The sequence below is a fragment of the Rhamphochromis longiceps genome, linkage group LG23 (genome assembly GCF_057381845.1).
Source record: "Rhamphochromis longiceps isolate RC_006_pf linkage group LG23, R_longiceps_female_GT1.1, whole genome shotgun sequence".
Taxonomy (NCBI): Eukaryota; Metazoa; Chordata; class Actinopteri; order Cichliformes; family Cichlidae; genus Rhamphochromis; species Rhamphochromis longiceps.
In genome coordinates, this window is record NC_140578.1 from 1,029,265 (window position 1) to 1,051,996 (window position 22,732).

General features: G+C 48.0%; 1 protein-coding gene across 1 annotated transcript in view; it reads right to left on the reverse strand.

Annotated features, from left to right (window-relative positions):
- The window catches only part of insrb (insulin receptor b), a 75,957-nt gene extending 53,497 nt beyond the window's left edge, over positions 1-22,460 (reverse strand). Inside the window, exons 1-2 of the mRNA XM_085397177.1 lie at positions 21,122-22,460; positions 1,954-2,502 (exon numbers count right to left, since the gene is read on the reverse strand). Coding sequence (XP_085253303.1) covers positions 1,954-2,502; positions 21,122-21,215 — 643 coding nt within the window. The 5' untranslated portion in view covers positions 21,216-22,460. The remainder of the gene's footprint in view (positions 1-1,953; positions 2,503-21,121) is intronic.
- Between the last annotated feature and the right edge of the window lie 272 nt (positions 22,461-22,732).

Here is a 22,732-nt window from a genome sequence, read left to right on the forward strand (position 1 = left end):
AACCCCACAGTTTCCACTCACACATAAACTTTAATGCCCCGTCTAATGTTCCTCTGCTCCGCACCCGTGCATGTGTCTACGCTCGAACATGTCCAAGTTCGTAAACTGCCAGCGTTCATTCACAGAAGCCCTCATTAGTTTCTCCGTCACGCTGCGGATCTGCAGCCACATCTGCATCAGTATCGAACGGATACAAAACGCACTGCTGATACTGCGCTGCTGTTATCGTTACGGCTGCAGATGCACGTCGGCTTGTAATATTTAAGAGAACAGACGAGCACGTGTTTGCAGCTCCTGTAGGCTGAAAACACACCTGTGGCGATGTAGCTCTCGTTTAGAGCAGAGCAGCATATCAGCCATACATCAGCGTTCAGGTATCAGCCCTGTGTGTGACACACACGCTGCTGCAGGCAGCACTGCATCATATTCTAGAAATGGCTCCGGCTTTGACACCCAGCTCTTCACTAAACTGGTGTCGGTCACATTAGGCAGAGCGCAGCGTCAGACCTGCGCCCTGACGCAACAGATGTGCTCACGTCCGTGTCAGTGGGCTTTTTGTCTGTGCTGTTTTTAATGGACACAGCTGTTTGACTTTTATTTAGAGTATACAGGGTAAACCTAATCAGCTGTGCAGTAAATATGGATTCTACTGGACTGATCACATGACTCACAGTGCATAAAAAAAAAACAAAGTCCTTATTTATTTCATCCTGGACCCTCAGGTCAACATTTTGAGTACCTCCTCCTCCTCCTTTAGAGACAGCCCTTCGTCTTTTTGAACAGCAGGTAGGCTGTTTAAAAATCTGTGTGTCAGCACTTATGTACCTCCAAACTCGGATGTCAGAGTTCGGGAGTGATGTCACGTTAGCGTCTCCCAAAAAAATCCAGGAAACAGAATACCTTTTGGCGCTTGGCGAGGTGGAGCCATTCGGGCATCACTAACAACAAAACACATTCATGGACCAAACCTGCTCGCTGCTGTGCACGTGACATCTTTAATGAGTCAGAGAGTTTACAGTTTTCATTTCGTTTAGATTCAGCGCCGCCATCTTGGATTGGAACGACGCTGGTCTGCTGAGAGTGGCGTTCCACAAAATTTCTGACTGGAAACTCGGAATTTATGACTTCCAGCTTATTCAGGAAAGCACCGTTAGGGCAGCTCTGGGATTACTTGCGCACAGGCCAACATCATCATCTCAAACCTTTGCCACAGTAAAAAGCTGCACTGTGAGTTTAAATAAAACTGATAGCAGCCACGTCCCATTCCTTTTAAACATCCAGCGTCGTGAACGATCTGCTCAAGTCAAACTATCATGTTTGAGAGGAAGACTGAGACGTGGAGAAAGGCACTTCCTGTCTTATTTTCCTGACAGTAAGACCTGGCAGACAATCGAGGAGGCGGGACTACAGGCCAGCTGCAGCGGTCGATGTTGGAGTATAAACACGGCCGAGGCTGGCACGCTTTGAAGGCTAGCCTGTCCGTCAGACACAAGACAGAAAAGAAAAATGTTTAAAAAAATAAAAACCAACACAGGCTATAATCGCCTTCAAAATAATAAGCATCCTCTCAGCGAGTCTTACAATAGAGGACGATCTCTGTGTTTATGGCAGGAACGAGCGAGCGGCTGCAGCGCTGAGCAAACCCACAGATGTTTTTTTGGTTTTGTTACTTTTTTACTAAACATTAAAACAAAACAATTTTATAACAAACGTTCACCTCAGCTCTAAAAGGGCATTACATCCCATAATGCCTGCTTTAGAGTTTCCTGTTTTCTGACTCAGCATCTCACTCGAGTCCCTCCGCACACGGAGCAGATCCCGATCCTGTAATTACGGATCACTTGCACACATCGAATGCTGATCAGAGGGCGTGGCCACGACCCCTGGCTGCTCACACTAAGAACGCAGGAATCATCGTGTGCGCACGTTTAAAGACTGATCACAAACACTTACTTCTCTGGCAGTGAGTCTGTGACCAGCATCGTCCCCTGAAGTGTCCGTTGATGGTGCTCTGAGGGCAGATGGTCTGACCTTGGGCTATGCCTGGACACACGTCTCCACACTCTCTCTCATTCTTATTGGCCACGATGAAGTTGTCCTCCACCGAGTCCAGGATCTTGGACCAGTCCAGAGTGGCCAGGTAACACAGGTCCGGATTCTTCTCGATCCTCACGGCTCCCCGGGTGATGTTCATGAGGCTGTACAGGCCCATCTCCTTCATCTGCAGCATCTCGTAAAGCACGAAAGCGTAGTTGAAGAAGAGGTTGTTGCCGCGGATCACCGTCAGGTTGGGGAACAGATCGCTGAGCGTCTCGAGGCCGTAGACCCTGAACAGCAGCACGTAGTCCGTCACCACTCGCAGTTTCGGGTAGCTCAGGCCGCGGAAGTCCTCCGTCCTGGTCTTAAACATGAGCAGGATTTTTAGGTGGCCCTCGATGATGGTGCAGTTCTCCAACGACTGGAGGTTGGTCACGTTATTCCGGATGTCCTTGCTCGAGCAGACTGAAAGGACAGACAGAGGGAAGCGCATAAGAAACAAGCACGTTTCAATTAATATAAGCTCATTACTTCTTGATTAATCTTATTTTAATCAGAAATGTTCAAATGTACTTCTGATACAGAACAATCAGTTTTCACAGATGACTGAAAATTTTCCATGGATGTCGTTTCTCACACATTGCAGCACGCAGCGGCTCATTTGTGACTTTATACCGGAAATGCTGTGTTTGTGACTGAAGCGAGGGTGCTGCACAGGTCAGGTGAATGCAGCACAATATTTGCCTATAACATTCATCCCCGTCGTCACGGCGACGATGAAAACCTGTCCGCAGGACATCTGCATCCTTCAGAGAGCTGTTCATTTGGAAAATGTTGCTTTGGCTTTAATTCACATCAATTAGCCCGACTGTGGCAGGCTGAACAGACAAAAGGGCCTCAGTTTGCAGCTGCATTACAACAACTGGATGTGAACATCAGTACAAACTTCTTTCTCCCAGTTTCAGCCACAAAACCAGCGCCGACCTGCATCAAGGTGAAGAAAGACATTCACGAAGCGGCCGCTCAAGTCCGAAAACCAGACTCTCCGCAATTGCCTTTCTCTCTCTGACACTGACACACACACACACACACACACACACACACACACACACACACACACAGTCTCATCGGCTATAGCAGTATTATTGTACAGCAGCGTTTGATCGAGCGCAGCAGCCACGAGGTTAACAGAAACGATCCACTCTTCAGCTGGTGCAGACACAAGCTTACGTTTAGACAAACGCATCCGCGCACGCATCAGAGGAGTGGAGAATTCATCAGCACACAGTAACTTTGGGAGAGATGTGCAGAGAGTTTCTCGCTCCACATAATAACACATTAAAGGCAAATTACAGGAGGAAGAAACACTTCGTCGTTCTGATTGTGCAAGACAGGTGTAACGATGAAAACAGTATTTCTGTTGTTGACGTGACAAAGCAGGTTTCGAACTCCAGGTCGGCAAAGCGGCCACAAAAACAACAACACTGCCATTTGCAAACCTGCGGATCCAAACCAACAGCTGTCACACGACAGAAACCAGCTCGCACACATTTACTGGAAAGAAAGCTTTGCCATCCATATAGCATCATATTTACACCCCAGCCTCATAAACACAGCCAGTTCTCCTTAAACGTCCTGTTTCTTTGAACTGCCTGCAGCACAAATGCCAGGAATAAGCACAGAGCGTGGATGTTTCTCCACCAGAGCAGGTGTTTAGTTCACATGAACAGACTTGCTGTATAAAGTGGAAGAGATGTGATTTACTGGGTCACACGGTGACACAGAGGACGGCGGCTGACCGCAGATTCTGCCCTGTTGCCACACCCATTTACATTTCACGAGCACGCCCATTAAACTCTGTAGTTGTGAGACATAAAATCCTAATTTGTTCCCTCGATTTAACTATGCATGGACTGTATCAGCCATAACAGCAGCCATCACGGCCTAAAAACAGATGGTGGTGGACATAAACAGCACCGGCTGATTCAAAGGCAGCCGTCTGACAGACGATGAAAAATCCTTTAAACACTTTAGTGACAGAAAAAAGAAAGCACAAAAAACTCTTCCCTGTACTCAGAATGAAGGAAGCTCGTAATAATTCATGCTAATTATTCACTCTGTTAATGTTTCGGTTAGACTTTTCCTTTAGGAGAACGTGAGTCCCACAGCCAGGCTCGAGCTTGTGCGCACCACGCTGCTCTCAGTCGCTCGTCAGGCTCAGAGCTCCGTGCAGCTAAATGCATGAACCCTCCTCGCAACGCACGCACATGCACACACCATTTAAAAAAAAGGCGTCAATAACACTGAACCCTGAATCCCAAAATAGGGAAGATTTATTGCAGTACATTGATTGGAAACCGACTTCTCACCTGAGCACGCCATTTCCCCAGGTGAGAGCTAACCATTAACTCACCATTTGGTTAATGGTTAGCATGAAAAACATGTCAACAATTCAGGTTCAACCTACGACCAGAATCACACATCAACAAAGTGGCTGCTTATAACACAGAGCCGCCTATAAAACCAGGAAACTACTGAACCACGTTTACTACAGATTCACGCTGCAGGTCGAGTTAAACTTGTACTTGTAATCACAGGAACACACTTCCCTTCCTCCGAAAACATAAAGACTGAAGAGTAAAAATATCTGATGCCATATCTGCAGTGGCGTTACGCTTGTTTGCAGTAACTCCTTCAGAGAAGTGCAGAAAAATATCCTTTCTTCCAGGCGAGACTCGAGTAAGACAAACGTCAGTGCAGCAGCAGAGAAAGAACACGTGTCGAGCTTTAAAAGAAACAAGTAAAAGCAAAATAGAATCTGTAACATTAAATAATTCATCTCCACGTATCCACTGGCCAGTACGCACATTTGTGCTTCACCTATGAATCACATCCTTCACTGTCTTTAGCTCAGTGCTGAGATTGCTTCCAGTGAGAAGACGCACAACAAGCTCAGAGAACAACACAAACTGTGCAGCTGCATGTACCCACATTTGTGTGGACGCAGCCTCCACCAGCTCAACTTTGTACTTCCCCCTGCGGCGAGCCGGCAGCCGGCAGCCAAAAACAACTCATAAAAGTAGTCAATAAATCCAATTTAACTGTTAAGCAACTCATCAGATAACACTCGAGTTTGAAACAACAACAGTAACTCAATCAGCGAACCGGTGTGCCTTGACCACGCCTCGGCGCAACCTGCATCGCAAAACACCAAGACAGGCTACTTCCTCGGCCGTGCGGCGGTTGCTGTAAGTCGCAGTGATAACAGCAACCTTACACCTCTCTCTGCCCCTCCTGCCTTATCTCACGGACACATCGAACACAGGTCACCCGCTCGCTGTCAGCCTGCAGCACTAACCGGATACCTATTGTGAAACACAACAACATAACAAACTGTTACACAACTGCACAGGGGCCAGGGTGCAACTCACCGCTGCCCAAAGTTATCTTCAAGTCACACCAAGAGGACTCGAGCCCCTTACACATGGAGGGCTCTCTTTATAAACAGCACAGGTAAGAAATACGTGAGAGGCAGTGAGGCCTTTCTGGTCGCCCGGCATGATGACGGCAAGCTTCACTGACACAAAGAAATGTTAGAGGGCCACGAGGGCAAGCAGCACATGGACGTGCACAGAGCCTCTACTGCAAAATGGAGTCTTGCTTTCAACTGACAGGAGTGAATGCTGGGGGGGGGGGGACAAGAGAGAGGAACAGCAGTCTGGGGCTGGTTGTTAGAGCCCCTGTGTCTGCAGTCTTCTCCTCCCAGGTTTGGTAGCAAGGAGATCCAGGAGTGAGCCAGCAGGGAGAGGAGGGGCGTGGCTAGAAGGAAAGAGGGTCGCGGGGGGGGGGGGGGCCAGAAAAACGGTGGGAGGGAAGCGCGCGGGGGGGGGGGGGGGGGGGGAGGCTGAAAGTGTAACCTGAGCCCGGACAGGAACGCAGAGTGACGTAAGGGACCAACAGCACGGTTGGTGATCACATGCATGAATGAAGAGCCGCTATGTGCACACGCACATGCACACACTAGGGCTGCCACAAACCATTATTTTGATAGTCGACTAATCAGATCATCATCCATTGGACATACAGCGTACAGCTTATTGCACCAGCAGCATCTGCTCTTATATAACTATCATTAGCTTACAGCTTTAAGTGTTTACGGTGCTAACTAAAAATAAAGACAAGATGATAGTTTATTAAATTTTAATGACATTTGCAGATTGTTTCGGTGAAGTTTAATAAACTCCTTGCTATCTAAAATATAACAGGACACCGGAGTAAATTCTCCAGCATCTCACACTTCTGATAATCAGCTGTCTGCTTGACGTTTATTCAGCTGTGTAAAAACTATAACTTTGATCTCAGCCAAACCGATTTACTCAGGAACAAATAAAATACTAAAAAAAAGCCAAACAATAACATTGTTAAGTTATCTAAGTGACTCATATATCATGTTTAACCTGAGTAGCGAAAGACGGCGGTGGGTTTGAAAAAGATTTGCCGGGAGTCCGGTGTTCTCACGGCTCTAGTTAGCCTAGCCCCCGGCTAGCTATCGAGCTAGTGGGTAACAGACGTCTCCGAAAACGTCGGAGCGCTTTTGAAAATATGCGGTGTCTTGATAAACTGAGCAGATATTTGAGGTTTACACAGCTACATTCTCGCCTGAAAATATGTTAAACGTTTATTTTGTGACCCAGAAAGAATAATAAGAGTAACATTAAAACTAACTAGCTGCCGCCATTGTTGGAAACTGAGCTGGGCTGCGCTATGAATTCTGGGACACAGCTTCTTCTTCTTCGGGGTTTAACGGCAGCTGGCATCCTTGTACATGCAGTGCTGCCATCTTCTGTTTCAGTCCGTTATTACACTCTTAAATCCTGCTGCTTATTCCTGCGTCTTTTGTGATCTTACAAAGCTTCAAACGACGCGTCGACTATTAAATCAGTCGTCGACGATTTTGATAGTCGACGCAGCCCTAACACGCACACACACGCGCGCGCACGAGAGCCCTACCCAAGTTCATCTACAACACATAAAAACATCACAAAGGTTTTAAAATATTTAAATATTTATTTCTATTTAAAGTATAAATAAAAGGATTCAACAGGTTCAATAAATCCACATTTTCATTTAACATTTGGACGCTTCTGGTGTTAAAGAACACAACAAATAAAACCCAATAAAACGAATGCAGGTGGGACAATGACCGTGATCCCTCTACAGCCCACACCGACACAGAGGACCACCCACCAGGGAACAGCCCAGTGCCCTCACTACACGTACAGCATCTCATAATTACAATAACAACCCAATCAGCCACTAATAAACGGGGGGTGGGGGGATAACAGAGCGCTGGCTGAAATGTTCTGTACCACACTGCAGACCTCTATAGGAGACATGTGGGCCATCCACCCGCCTGCCTTGTCTGTTTGACACTTAATTTGGCAGCAGGAATGAAGAGGAGGAGGGAGGTATATTGGGGGGGGGGGGGTCAAACAAACAGAAGGAGCAGAGAGAAGCTTGGATTTTAAGTGAAGTTGGAGCGTTAGAGCCTTTAAAAGGAGATTAAATGGTGAATCAGAAAAGTTTGTCCTCTTGTTGCTTGAACAGTTATGAGGCTTATCAAAGTGAATAAACTGTTGCAGTTTAGTCGGTGGTTTCTGTTGCTTTAATGATAGTTTGGGAGCATCAGGAAGAAGCAGAGGATTATCTAGGAACAGCTTCAGAGGTCCGTCGCAACCAACCAATGACGTGTGACTATTCAGTTAGCATGAGCCCAGCTAATAGCTAATGCTGTGATGAGTGAGCCAAGTTTGGCTAACAACAAACCTAACTTGATACAGCGCAGACCTACGACACCACAGCAACATGACTGGTCAGTGCTGATCCTGGATCAACGCCAAACACACCACAATCCTGCCTCAATACAAAAAACCTGATTTTTCTTTAGCTAAACACCAAATGCATAACTCAATATATAAGTTATGGAGGACAACATATGACCTGTGCTGAATCACAGTAAACTCTGACAGCTTTAAATCAGCACAGACTGTTTTAATAAGTGTGAAAAAGTGCGCTCTGTGATTAACTGTCACCCTAAATCAGTCGTTCTCAAACTGAGGGCCCGAGAAAGATCAGGCGACTTCTAAATTGGGACATGCACGCTGCTCTGTTTCGTTACTGCCTCTTCACCTCAGACGTGAAGCAGAACGAGCCCAACATCCTCTGCCCAGCTCGGCGAGTTCGGGTACGTCTGGTGCAGCCGAGGTCGCGTACCCGCTCTCTCGGACAGAAACTGCCGTCGCCGCTATTCGGCGAGCTCTCACAGCTGCGACCTGCATTATAGCGTAGCTACAATTTCAGGCAGATTCTTCTCTTATTTTTAGAATTGTGTCCCCTGCAGAAAATGTAATATGCAGCAGCTAACGGTGATGAAAGCGTATCACGGTGGCGTGCAGGCTGCCCTCTATCGCCCGTGGACTGCAGCCTGAGTCCAGAGTGACGGAGGGCAGCCTGCACTTAAAGTGAAACCAGACCGGTCTAGCATGAAACCAGGTGGCAGCTAACTCTGGACTGTGAGAAGTTTCCTCTCGCTGTCAGCTTAGGCACATGCTGCCCCTGATGAGGTGATCTGCTGATTATAGATATGTCAGCAGCTCAGTTGCTGAACAAACCCCAGGGGAGGGAACGTGCGGTCGCGGTGCCAAGTGGACTGCCAGTGGAAAAATGCGTTTGTTTGTTAATACAACTGTGGAAAGTCCTGAGAAGTAAAGCCAGCTCCCCGTGCGCCCACTGCCAAGCTGTGGCTTCACAGTGAAAAACGATGCCGAGAAATTGCATGAAAGGCATTTTGATTAGCGTGTACCAACATGTACCTCCAAAACAAAGAGAACTGAGGACCAGAATAACAGTACGTGAGCCAGGGAGGGAGGGGGCATTTGAATAGTGGAAATGGGCTCAGAGCCACCAATAACAAAAACACACACAGAAAAATATTCAAATCTATTTTCTATTAAGAAAAAGTGGGAACGAAACGAGAAAGCGGAGCTAACGCGTGCACGGAGACCGTCCTGTACTCGAGGCAGCCGAGGACACCAGATAAAGGTGGAGGGAGGGCAGGGTGGAGGCAGTGTGTGGGTTGGAGCACCTGTTCCTCTATTGCCTCAGCTTCCCATTGAGGAACATGGCAGAAAGGAGTCGGCCTATTTATACACAACGCCGGGTCCCGTTACAGCTGTGGCGCGGGGCCAGGCTGCGGCAGATTGAAGCGGGTAGAAAAGAGCAACATGCGCTGCCCTGCGCTGTCAGATGGTCTGCCAACACAAGAGGCCCGAATCAGATCGCACTGGTGACTCTGGCTCGCCTCCTTCCCTTTTACCTTCCAGCACTGGCAAAGAGTAGAGAAGGAAAAAAGGAGAGCGCAGACAGAGGGAGACAAAGAAGCGAGGTGCTGTGTGACGGCGAGTCACCGTTTTCAAAACCAGCGGCGACTGCGTGAAACCAGCACACGTGAGAGTGAATCCCGTCCTGTTGCTGCTGTGTCAAAGAAACGAACGTTTGTGCCCGTGTGCGCAGCTTTTTCCAAAACGTTCAGCAAACTGCACCTGCGAGCACACGTTAACAGCCACATACAATCACATGAATCTGCAGTCAGTTGAAAGTCGACCACACCAGGTGACACTGCAACATATAAAAAGCATTGTGGGCAATCCTGACATAGTCAAAGCATTTTGGAGCCGACGCAGGACCGACTGTGGAACGGGAGCAGGTAATCAACTGCAGGCCGAACTCTGCTGAAGACAGACAACACACACACACAGACACACAGACACACACACACACACACACACACACACACACACGCACACACACAGACACACACACACAGACACACACACGCACACACACACACACACACACACAGACACACACACACACACGCACGCACACACACACACACACACAGACACACACACACACACACACACACACACACACACGCACGCACACACACACACAGACACACACGCACACACAGACACACACACACACACACACACACACACAGACACGCGCACACACAGACACACACACACACACGCACGCACACACACAGACACACAGACACACACGCACACACACACACACACACACACACACAGACACACACACACACACACACACACACACACACACACACGCACACAGACACACGCACACACACACACACACGCACACAGACACACACACACACACACACACGCACACACACACACACACACGCACACACACACACGCACACACACACACGCACACAGACACACACACACACACACACACACACACGCACACAGACACACACACACACACACACACGCACACACACACACACACACACACACAGACACACACACGCACACACACACACACACACAGTGAGTAATGCAAGAAACATCTGATGATCCTTTTCATCTTCCTACGTTAGCGAGCTCAGCGTCTTAGTGCGGTGAGCCTCGGCCTGAGAGGGAGGCAGCCGGGGCTCAGTTACCCTGTTTGACTTGCAGCCACAACGGCAGCAGCTGCAGGGCTCGGCCCCACCAGCCCCACCAACGCTTTGACCCACAAACCAGAGCTACACATGAGGCTGGAGGAGCTACGCCTGCCTGGTGGCCCTGCCAAATCTGCTCCTTCTATCCCTGTACGGCTCCCTCGCTCTCTCTTTCTTCTTCCGACCCGTCTGCTGCCTCAGACATGAGACATTTCCAACACTAAACTCCTTCATTAAGCACTGTTTATGCTTCAGCATTAGGAAACAAAAAAGAAAGACAATGCAATAGCTGTGATTACACAGCTGCCCGCGCCGTAGCTCGGCGTGGAAATGGCTCTTCTACACGCTGAGCTTCTAATGTCCGGCTCTGACAGTTTAGGGGTTTTAGCTGAGGTATTCCCCGTGTGGTGAATGGATGAGTAAGCTCATCCCAGGCATGGCAAATCCTATCGATTTGACTGGATTGCTGCTTGTCTGCCAACTCCAAGCTCCAGCTGAATCCAGCATTTGTTCCAAGCAAAGAGCAGGAGGGGGAAGGCAAAAACCAACACACAGGCAGAGAGGGGAAGCAATGATTTGACTCTAACTGCACTGAAATGAAACTCCAGCTGCTCGCGTAACGGGAATGTGTGTGTGTGTGTGTGTGTGTGTGTGTGTGTGTGTGTGTGTGTGTGTGTGTGTGTGTGTGTGTGTGGCTGAAACTATGAGGAGGGATGAGTCAAGTTAAAACGCAGGACGTGGGAACAGAAGGACGAAAGGAAAGAAGCAGACAGAAGACGGAGAGCGCAACGACTACCAGGACATCAGATTTGATGTCCGAAGGGTCGATAAACACGGACGGAAAACGGTAGAAAGCAGAGGCCGGAGGGACGGCGAGCAGAGCGGCCGGCGTCCGTGTAATGGTCCGTTTGTCTGCACCGTAGGACCACCGGCTCTCACTGGCTGCTGCAGGAAAACCTCGAAGCACACAGACATTTGCACAAATATGCAGACACACATGCTTGCTTGCCTCCCTCCTTCACTTCTTTCCATATCTCTCCCTCCCTCCCCCTTTTCCATTGCTCGGCCTGTGCCCGCAGTCTTGGTGCCTCCTTCCATTTACCGAAGCACAAACACGCCGCCAATCTGCAGAAACCCAGCCTCCCACCTTTAAACGTCACGTTCATATCGGTACACGCTGAGCAGCGGTGTGATCAATAAACTTTTCATTCATCAGAAATATCCCCTCATCCTGTTTGTTTTTCCATACAGAACATCTACGAGCGTGCTATATATGTATTTCTGGCATTTAATACTGACATCATGTTAATGTTCACGCAGCCCAACCAGCCAACAAATCACTGGCTGTTACCTAGCCTCTGACAGACAGGCCCCTGAGTGGAGCGTCTGTGGCCACGGCGGTATTGTAAAACGACTTCCATTCATTACGCTGTCATTTAACAGCGAGGCATAATTCAATATGGCCTCCTTTAACTATAACGGAATTAGGGACGCTTGATGCGGCCTCATAAACTGGTCACAGGCACTCCATCTCTATGTCCCCTTTCACAGCGTCTTGGCATCGGCCTCTGGCCCGTCGACAGCCTCGGCTCCACTCAGCCGCTCCTTTTACTCCGTGCTGTTTACGGGGAGGAGACTGTGTGGCCCTCTGTACTAACCAGATTTAACTTATTCACACCAAAAAGCTGAATTCCTTTCGTTCCTTTGGGTCTGACTGGACCTCGTCTCTACAGGGAAATAACGCGTCCACGGGTCGTTTGTGCAGTCGTGCTGTGACAGTTTCGATAAGGGAGACGCCGCCGGGTTTGCTCCGCAGGCCCAACTAATCAATGTTAAAGCTTAGACATAAACGTGTTCCTTCATGCTGAATAAGCCAATCGGAGCAGAGTTGTAAATCTGGGGCCCGTGGATTCACCTCCACGCTGACACACCCCTGGTGTGTTTAACATGAGGAAGCAATGAGAGCTGAAGAAGGTTACCGCTTTAGGAACATGCAGGCCGAGCAAGCATCCGAGGAAAGTTTCTGATGCTCTGGATAAAAGAAGAGTGCAGCCAAAAAAGAAAAGACTGAAACAAATTGGGCGCCGTCAGCGTTTCACGTACGTCACCGTCACACACTCTGCAGACACTTCTATTAGATACTCCTTGGTAGTACCAGACCTTGGAGGTTGGTGCACTGTGGGCATAAATGAATGCCCGTTCCAACACATAACAACCATCAGCCCGAATCGTGGCTGCAAGGCAGGATGGATGCACGCTTCCTTCTCGTTATGCCAAATTCAGACCCTACCAGCCAACTGCAGCCGCACAAACAGACTCATCAGATCAGTGATATGAATCAAACAAGCTCATGTTCTTGGCTGACAGTGGTACCTGCTGTGGTCTTCTGCTGCTGTAGCCGACCTGCTCCAAGGCTGAACGGTGCTGTGAGTTCAGAGATGCTCTTCCAAAGTATCAGGTCATCTCTGATCTCTGACATCAACAAGGCATTTTCACACTACGGTTTAAATAAAAGTGAGCCAGGATCACCACATTAAGTGTGCAATAAAAGGACCGCTTCAGGTGTTCGGTCGTGCTTGTTTTTGCACGTTCAGTTCAGCTAAACTGCAGCCTGTCTGCACTTTCAATTAAGGATCTCATTTTCTTTTCTACAGCCCAGCATCAGCAGGGCTGAACCTACAGCTGTTTTCTAATAACTCTCGTCAGTTTCCCTTAAATCCTCTGACAATATCGGTTTCTACAGGTCGAGAGTCATGACTCACTCACGTCTGTAGCTCAGCAGCTGTGAGTCATGTATCTATACACTCCCCACGGTTGGTCGTTTGATCCAGAACAAATCTGAGGCGGCTCAACTGATTAGCTGTAAACGTTCTCCAGATTTAACAAAAACGTCCCCGAGCAAACGTATTCTGGTGTTAGTAGCTCCGTTACTGCACGTGTGACTGCCTGAAGGTCACCCGTTACTCAATGAAATCATTGACGCTCCTAAAACGCAGAAACAGTTCACGGTTCAGCCGATAGTTTTGTGAAGCGAGGCCAGATTCTGACTTTGGCTTCATGAAGTGGTGCAGAGGTGGAGTGAACAGAGGAGGGGATGTAATCAATTCATCCAGACAATCAAGATCAAACAGCTGTTGCCCTGCATTGTGTTATAAACCCAGCATCTTCTTTTGATTTCCACCATAAAAGCACAAACTCGCTCACTGATCAGTTCAGCTTCAGCCAACATGACAAAGAGAACCTTTGGTCGAAAAGGTCCATCTGGAAAATGGCTGTGACCTCCTCTGCTGGAGGTGGTGCAGGTGGTAGTCTCCACCTCTGTTTCCAGCTGTTGTAACGCTGCTGCAGAGAAGTGGCTGCGCACTACAGCAGCGGTGCCCAACCCCCGGGCCGCGGGCCAGTGCGTGAGTCGTTTGGTGCCGGGCCGCGAGAATTGAGCCTTCGGTGTTAAATTTACGGTTTTCAGGGTTTTTATCGTTAACTCTGTTTCTCTGGGTCTTTCCCGTGTTGTAGTTGTGCGTCTTATTTTGAAAGAAATATTTACCCGTTACCATAGCGACCAGAGAGCATTAAGGACGCTGCTAATAAACTTACACAGTGAATTCTCATTTATTATTATATTTACAAAATGCCAACGTTTTTGTCTCGGCCGCATCATTTTGTCTTGTTGCATTTATCCACAACACCTTAACGGCCGGTCCGTGACAACAGTGTGCGTCCGTGGCCGCTGCAGGACGTTATCACAGAAGATCCGCTGCAGCTGAGGAACCGCAGTCTTTAAAGCAGGACTCCTGTGGGTGTTTGTGATCATGCAAAACTGAAGAGTGAATCACAGTCTGCATTTATCACAGGATTATTAATCAATTGCATCACTTCTTTTACTGCAGCAAGCCTGAGACAGAATTTAGCTTTAAGGTGCTGTTATTGACAGACCGTGGGCGAGTTAGGGCCCGATCAGTACAGGGCTGATTGTGGAAGGAGACAAGATGCTCACACTTCAAGTGCTTTTAAATATAAAACAATCACGAATGATTAGGTTGCTTATGGCAGACATCTGCCTTAGGTTAGAAGAGGGGGGAAAGCCACAGCTGGCACCTTAAATCCTCAGTCTCCACAATCACACATTAAAATGTATAACCGGGCTCAGTGCAGTGGGACGTGTCTTTAGACAGGAAGAGGCTGGGTCTGCAGGGTCTGTCACTTACTGCCAGCACAGCTAGTGCTGTCACCATAGCAACGCATCTCATGCTACTCGATCAGGACAAAAACAGAGACCCCAACCCGGCACACGAGTCGCCGAACACTAAACGTGTACACGTGAGCTCTCGTAAAAAGGACACAAACATGTGCAGACACACGTAGCCACAACGCAGCAAACAACATCATCTTAGAGGGCCACGTGATGCGGCGCACAACCTGCAGGTGAACACGTTAAGCATCGCTTAGACCCAGCTGGAGCAGGCGGGGTTAATAAGAGAAAGCAAATAAAGAGAGAGGCATCAAATGGATGCTGTTCACACCTTTAAGAGGCCTGAAAGAGGAGGCTTTCCCACAGCGCAGAGCAGGTGTGTGCATGCGTGGAAGAAAGGTCTGCAGGCTGTGTGCATCTGCAGTGTGAAGGAAAACGAACGAGCCCAGGGCGGCGAACCCGCTTACCCCTGAACGTGAAACGAAGGGAAGGAAGGAGGCTCGAGTTTAAAGGAGGAGTAGAGGGAGCAGAAGCTGTCGTGGAGGAAACGTGAAAAGCTGCATCACTTTTTAACATCTTCCATTGTTTCACGTGATATTTAAAAGGCTGCCGTATCCACATCACCCAGAAATGTCAAACTCATATGGCAACAGTTCGTCTGCGTCACTTTAACCCAGACACTGGAATTAATAAAGGCTTCAACTAGAAACGTGGCCCATACACACACTGCAGGACAACATTTAATGAGGTCAGATATTAACTGTAACAGCTGAACAGAAGAGTCTTTTCCCGCCTTCTCTTTTCAAACTCAGAAGCTTTGTTCATCTTTTATGTACAGTCTATGCAGCTGTCATTCAAATGGTAAATGGCCTGTATTTATATAGCGCTTTACTCGTCCTTAAGGACCCCAAAGCGCTTTACATATCCAGTCATCCACCCATTCACACACTGGTGATGGCAGCTACATTGTAGCCACAGCCACCCTGGGGCGCACTGACAGAGGCGAGGCTGCCGGACACCAGCAGGCAACGGGTGAAGTGTCTCGCCCAAGGACACAACGACCGAGACTGTCCAAGCCGGGGCTCGAACCGGCAACCGTCCGATTACAAGACGAACTCCCAACTCTTGAGCCACGATCGCCTCAGACCACAGATGTGATTCGTTGCCTGAAATCTGTAAAAGCATTAGCTGCTAATGTTGTTGGCATTTACAGTCAGATATGTCCACCACTGATTTCTCTCTGCAGCACTCGTCACCTTCGTTTATCATTTGGTCCCTGAGCTCAGTAACTGATCTGACAGCACGACTGTGTGCTTGCAGTTACATTAACTGCCAGCAGCCTCACTGGGCGCCAAACAGACACTTTTCAGTCACATGACAGGCCTCCATGTTCTGTCCATATCGCTCCATTGGCCTAAAGCGGGGACGTGACAGTAAATCCAGACTCGCGTGTCACAAACTGCAAAGACGTTTGATAAACGTTTCGTCTCCTGCTGGGCTTCACGTCGTCTCTGATGCAGACGTTACCATTGCTTTATAAACTGGCCCAAACAGTATTGCAGATGTACAAATCTGTAACTGGGATCAATTAAGCTGCTACGCTTTTTTTGAAAGCCAAAGAATGAGAAATCAGTTGCACGGCCTTATTCGGTTTATTGTCTCATCTGCAAAACATCCCTTTGTTGATCCCTGCGTTACGGGACTGGCTCAGCTTGGAGTTTACAGTGTGAAGTCCCCAACGGTTAAAATAGGGCAGATCCAAACAGCAACAAGGACTATCAAATCAGATTGTTGCAGCATGGCGTAACGGCGCGCTGCGTGTTCATGTGTGTGTGGGTGTGACCCCATCCCTCCCCTCTCAGCTAGACCACATTTCTGTGCAGTGAGCAGGGGTTTACATAAACGGTCACACTCCTCTATCTAGGAATGGGAGTCAGGGAGGAGGGCATCGGCTAGGCTTTGTGTTTAAAAACAACAACCTATCACGGCGCTGGCAGCCTGCGATGGGCTGGAAACACGTCACCTGATCACGGCGACGGCCATTAGATGTTACAGCGTGGTTTCCTCTTCATAATGAAAGGTTTATGTCGGGATCAACGCGTTTTGACTGTTTGCTTATTTTGCAAGGTGACAGCAGCGCGGCAACATTTGCCTCCTAGCATGTTACGACTGGCTATCGGTATCGGATACCAGTAGTGCTGGTATTGGCACAGTATTGGAAAGTCACAATACCAGTAGTAAGCATCAAAACCAGTAAAATTTTCATTCACCGTGATTTAAAAAAAAAAGAAGAATTCCAAGTAATTACATTTAATAATAATGGATTGCATTTATTGCGCTTTCACCTGTATTAAAGTTTCAAATCAGTATCATGGTGGTTGGAGACCATTTCCACATCATTGTATAATAAGCACAGGTGCACATTTTGAGGTACGAGTGCACTTGTTGCCAAATCCAGTGATCTGATTGGTCAGATCTGTTTATTCAGATGTGCAACACCTGCATTACAGACGGGAGAGTCTTTTTACGCATGAAATATTCACACAGATTTTACAGGCCTCTCTCTGGGAGAGACACCTGTCAGAGGAAACTCCTTCCCACTGTTCATATCAGCAAGCTCCTCCTTTCAGTTACTACCCACCCACCCTCGTGACCACAGGTGACAGTGGGAACGTAGCTCGACAGGTAAAGCGACAGCCTTGCTTTTACGCTCAGCTCTCCCCTCACTCGTGAGCAACACCCTAAAATTCTCCTAAACTTCTCTAATCGAGGTAGTAACTCGTTCCCAACTCAGAGTGGACCCTCCACCTCTGACCACCTACTACCTGCAGGTGTCTGAGGCTATGGTTAGTAGCCTCAGACACCTGCAGGTATGCAGTGTCAATCAGGCTTTATGTTTATTGCATTTTAAAAGTAAATCTAACATGCTAGCACAGTAATGATGTGCTGCAGAAATGCATTTACTCAGTGGCTCATCAAGCTGTGAATTTGTGGGAGTCAGAAGAGTCGTCTCGTGTTTTCCATCCCCCACTTGTTCCGCTGTTGATAAAAACTGCCGGGAACATGCACACAGTGGCAAGTTAGAAGTTGAAAGGGATACTTGGAAAGATAAGAGCAAAGGAGGAAGCACTTAGCAAAGGCACCCCAACAGTTAATTTCCTGTAGCAGTACATATCGCCTTCCTGGCCAACACTCAGGACCCAGTACACAGCCGGTGGAGGCTCAGTTCATGACCCCGATTGTCCACTGCCTCTGTGAACGAGGAACCGTGCGAAATGAACGGCAGCAACTTGCAATCAACGTCGGGCCGCGATATGAAAGCCTTAAAGATTCAGTGTGTTGCCAATGAAACAGGCAGCACAGGCTGTTCCAGCAAACTATGGTAAAGTGCAGGTGAATGCTAATGCTAAATTAGCCTGTACATACAGCTTTCTGTGTTTACACTTCTGTCTGACCACCTCAGACGTGAAGACTTCCTCTTCTGTCTTATCCAGAAGTCCGAGGACGTCCACACACCTGCGGTGTTTAGTCCCTTAAAATCAAACTCTTCTTTCTTTTCACTCATAAAGATGTGAAAGCAGTAATCGCACCCGGGTGCCGACCAAACAACCATACTGAGACCCTGTGGAGGACGTGGTCTCAGCAGCGTCTGTTTACCAACGTGAACCGACCTCAATCCGAACCGACAAGCAGGTTTACGCTGCAGGTTTGAGGAGGAATAACATTTCATAAGGATGAAGGTACTTTTAAATCGCAAAGGTCTGTACAGGTTTGCAACCAGCCGTGAAATGAATGTAAATTATCCATGTTGCTCCCGCCTCAGACACGCAAACTGAACGTTCTCGTGTGGTGACGTAGTGATGCATTTGGGTTCACTTGGATTTTTCTGCGTCAGGAAAAAAGCCACAAGTTTCACTTATTAACTGATGCGGACCAGAGGAAACGACCTCCGAGCGTGAAAACACGCCAACGCAGGCTTTTGTCAAAACAAACTGCCCATTTAAAAATGAAAAGAAACACCCATAAACATGCGGATGAAGCCTAATACAGTGTTCTCATCAACGCACACACAAATAAATATAAATAGAAAACATACATTGCCAGGAAGTAGGCTGGCCAGTAGCTGAAAAATGAGATCCTGCAGACAGCAAAGGGTGGCTGGGGCACATACTCGAAGTGAAACACACACACACACCTACATGGTGGGCCACTTCAAAGACATTCCACAACGTGCACAGCATTGTCGGAAAATGCCAACGTGCACTTCACTGAAGAGTGCCTGAGTGTCCAAAAGGGGCTACAGACAAACTCGCAGACAAATGGAGGCTGAGCCTTGATTTTTACAACAGCACGCGGTTCTCCATTAGCTGAGCTGTCAGAGCAACTCTTCAACTGCTCCTCCTGAATAAATGACACCGCTCTGGAGATTTGATTGAGACCGCAAGAGGGGAAGAGCCAATCTGTGCGACCACGCTGGTTAAAGAAACACAGCCGTGCACGTATGTATATTCATGCATGCTCACAAGCAGCACAGCCGTGCCTGACGGGGGCCAGAAGTGGGCAGTTGCACAACTTGTTTTTCACAAGTCAGACCAGGAGACAGCTCAGCGGCAACATCTGAACAACCTTTCCTGATTAACTGTGACAAATGGGCCAATCACAATCAAACAACAGCCTGTGAAAGCTGATTTGTTACATGTTTTCTGAGGTGCAGTCGGCTACGGCGTGGGTTATTTATCAGGACGGCTTCTTCTCGTTCTTGTGTCTGAGATGGAGGTATCAGGCAGCATGTGGATCCAGAATGAAATATTCAAAGTATTTTGGTTGTTGCCCCGACCCCACCCCCTTTTTTTTGGCGTAAACATCTCAAAAGTGCCAAATATGGTCACTTCCCAGAGTCCTCACAGCCAATGACATGTACCCCATTCCCTGAGAGAGAGACGCGAGAGAGGGAAAAAAATAAAAAAGACCAGGAAGGAGGGGTACCAGCAGCCCGTCTCATAAGACCCCCTTTCAGGGGCCTCTGTTCTGTCTGCATACATGACCTGTGTAAAGTAGCCACATCGTTTCCTTTGAACCTGGCCGGCGGGAGCCATTTTAAGCAACACAACCTGAAGCTTGGAGAGTCCCACCATTGCTGACAAAAAGAAAAACAACAGGTTCCACTTTATGAATGGGTGCCCACACATTTACGTGGTCGACCTGCTCACTTGGACCAAGTTCACACACCCAAAAAAACAAAACACTGAGGCTTGGGCAACACGTCGTCCAAAAATCACTGAACACAAATCTCACAAGGATTAATGTGGGCCAAAGGTTAAACCGCTGACAAACACCCAAAATGTTCAATAATTGATTTCACGGGCGCTCCAGACTTTGTTTGTCTCATTCATTCATTTAATTTGAGATATAAGACACAAGTGACCTATTATACAGAGAAATGTATCATCTAATGCGGCCTCACAGCTGGCCCTGCAATTCTCATTTCACTGAGATCACCCTTAAAAATAAGAAATAACACAAATAAGAAATACCAGAGTGGGCAACAGTGCTCATTAACTTCATTCGGCCCATAAAATGTGGGCTCAAGTATGGTGCACGGTGTCCCTGTGTTAAAGCACCAGCTGAAAACAAAACAGCGCACAGCTGGATCGTGCTTAATCTGTGGCAATGCACATCTGTATAGCTGTAATCACCATCCGCGCTAATTCATTGATAAAAAGAAATAAAACCGAGGCGCAGACTCTGGGGAGGAAGATCTGGAGCGGAAGGCAGATGGAGGCTGTCCCGCCACCTATGCGGACACTTCTCAGCGGCTAATTTGTTTACATCCAGGCTGCGTGTGCGCGTGAGAGGCCTAGCAAGCCTCGCAGGGCCAATCCTGCCGCCCCCAGTTTAGGCTCGCTGCCGCGGACCACCCTCGTCCAGTTACAGCCACTAATCTGACCCTCGGGTGGCGCATTTAGCGCGGGCCGCTAAAATATGTACCTTTAAGAGCCGGCGCGAGAGGGGCGGGGTTTATTAGCCGATAATTAATATTTGTGCGCCAAGTTATCAGCCACACGCACAAAACTGAAATTACGAGCCCCTTAATTAGACCTGGAGGAGAATCTGAGCATGCGCCAAAATGAAAGCAACAGTCCCGTGACTCACATTATCACGCTGATTGATAAAAAGAAGAAAATGCCCCCCCAGCAGTGACTGCAAGGTTCAAGAAAAACACACTATTGTTCATGTTATAATGCAAACATCTGCGCTTAGGACAGGGTCATTTCCCGCGAACACACACTTCACACTCACGTGAAGTTATGAGTTATAAGAAGTCATTAAAAAAATGAAATAATACTCACTTTCTCCTTTTATTAGTCCACACTGGCATATAATGCAGGTGCACATGATAAACAACACCATCTGTGCTCGCAGTTTAAGCGTCAGCCGCCTCATTTTGGCTGGAGGATAAGTTATGCTCGCTTCTTGAAGTCGTTCAAAAAAAAATTCCAATCTTCAGGGAGAAATGTTTAAAGTGAACTAAGAAATTGCTAAAAACTTAAAAAGGTCCAATAAAGCCAGCCGATTTGAGGTTTCCTCCCCCTGTAAGGGGGTTATAAATTGATAACTGTCTTCTGTGCCAAATGTGTTATGTACGTGAGACACTAAATAACGTGATCCTGGGTTCTGGCGACACATGTGCGAGTAAAAAATTTCATTTTCCAGAAGTGAAGTCGACAGTCCACGTTCATCTGTTTGATTTTGGTGCCCCGCTAAATCAAGGGGGGGAAAATGCTATTATTATTATTATTATTAATAATAATAATAATCCCACACACAGACAGAGCTAGTTTGGAGATCCCCTAAGAAGGTCCGCTGGCCCCGGGCTCATTTCCCTGTAATGTGCCGCTCCAGTGAGGGAGGACCCCGGGAGGTATTTCAAAAACAAAACGCTGTTTTCCTCACGCAGACACGCGCTGGAGTTGTGAATAGCACCCCCAAAAAAAACACAGGCAGCCTTTGAGCTCTCGTTTTCTTTCAGAAGTCTTTATATCACCTCCTGCGTCCTGGTGTCTTCACACAAGCTCGTCTCCCTTTTCTTTGAGCAGGGAGCACATCCCAGGAAACTCCGGCAGGAAAAACGTGCAGCTTTCCTCGCTTCGACCTCCCTCTGAACTCCTTCACCCCCGCTGACCACCGCAAGCCCGTAAAAACGACAAAACGGCAGAGAGGGGAAAACTAACCTGGAAAGGTTTGAAAAAACGCCACTTTGCTCTCACATTCCCCGCGAGGAGTAAAAGAAGCCAGAAAATAACAACAACAATGCCCGCATTCACCGTGCACGCTGCCGCCGTGAGGTGAGGGAAGTCGCCACACCACGCCGCCCGTTCCTTCCCTCAGATTAACGTTAGCTGGAGGGGGCTAAACGGCTAACGTTAGCTAGCTAATCCAAAACAAACGAGGTTTCGGTGTCGGCGACGAGAGTTCAAAATCAGAATAAAATCAAAAACACGCTTAAAGTGAACAGTCCGAGTCCGCCAGCCCAGAAGAAAAGGACAGGAGAAAAAAACGATGAGGTAACGATACGTAAAAAAGACTTAAAAAGACGGGTCAAGTGTAAAAACTTGGATTCCCGTTTAGCGATCGCTCTCCCTCAGGTTCCCCCTCTTTCCGTCTCTCTCTCTGCGAGCCTCCCCACCAGTAAACAAGTCCTGCCAGTCACCTCAGCTGGGCCACGCAGGGTCTGCGGGAAAACCCGGAACGGAGCGCTTTGTGACACTGCGCTGCTCACTGCGCTCGCCGTCCTCGCATAGCAACACGTTTTATTACAAAAGCAGACACAACACAGGGAAATAATTAAAAAAATATATAATTAATGTGGAATAAAATCAGATGAAGCAGAGCGAAGAGTCTGTGGACAAAATAATAGGAACACACTAGCCCAGACCAGTTTTACAGCTGCAGCAAATTAT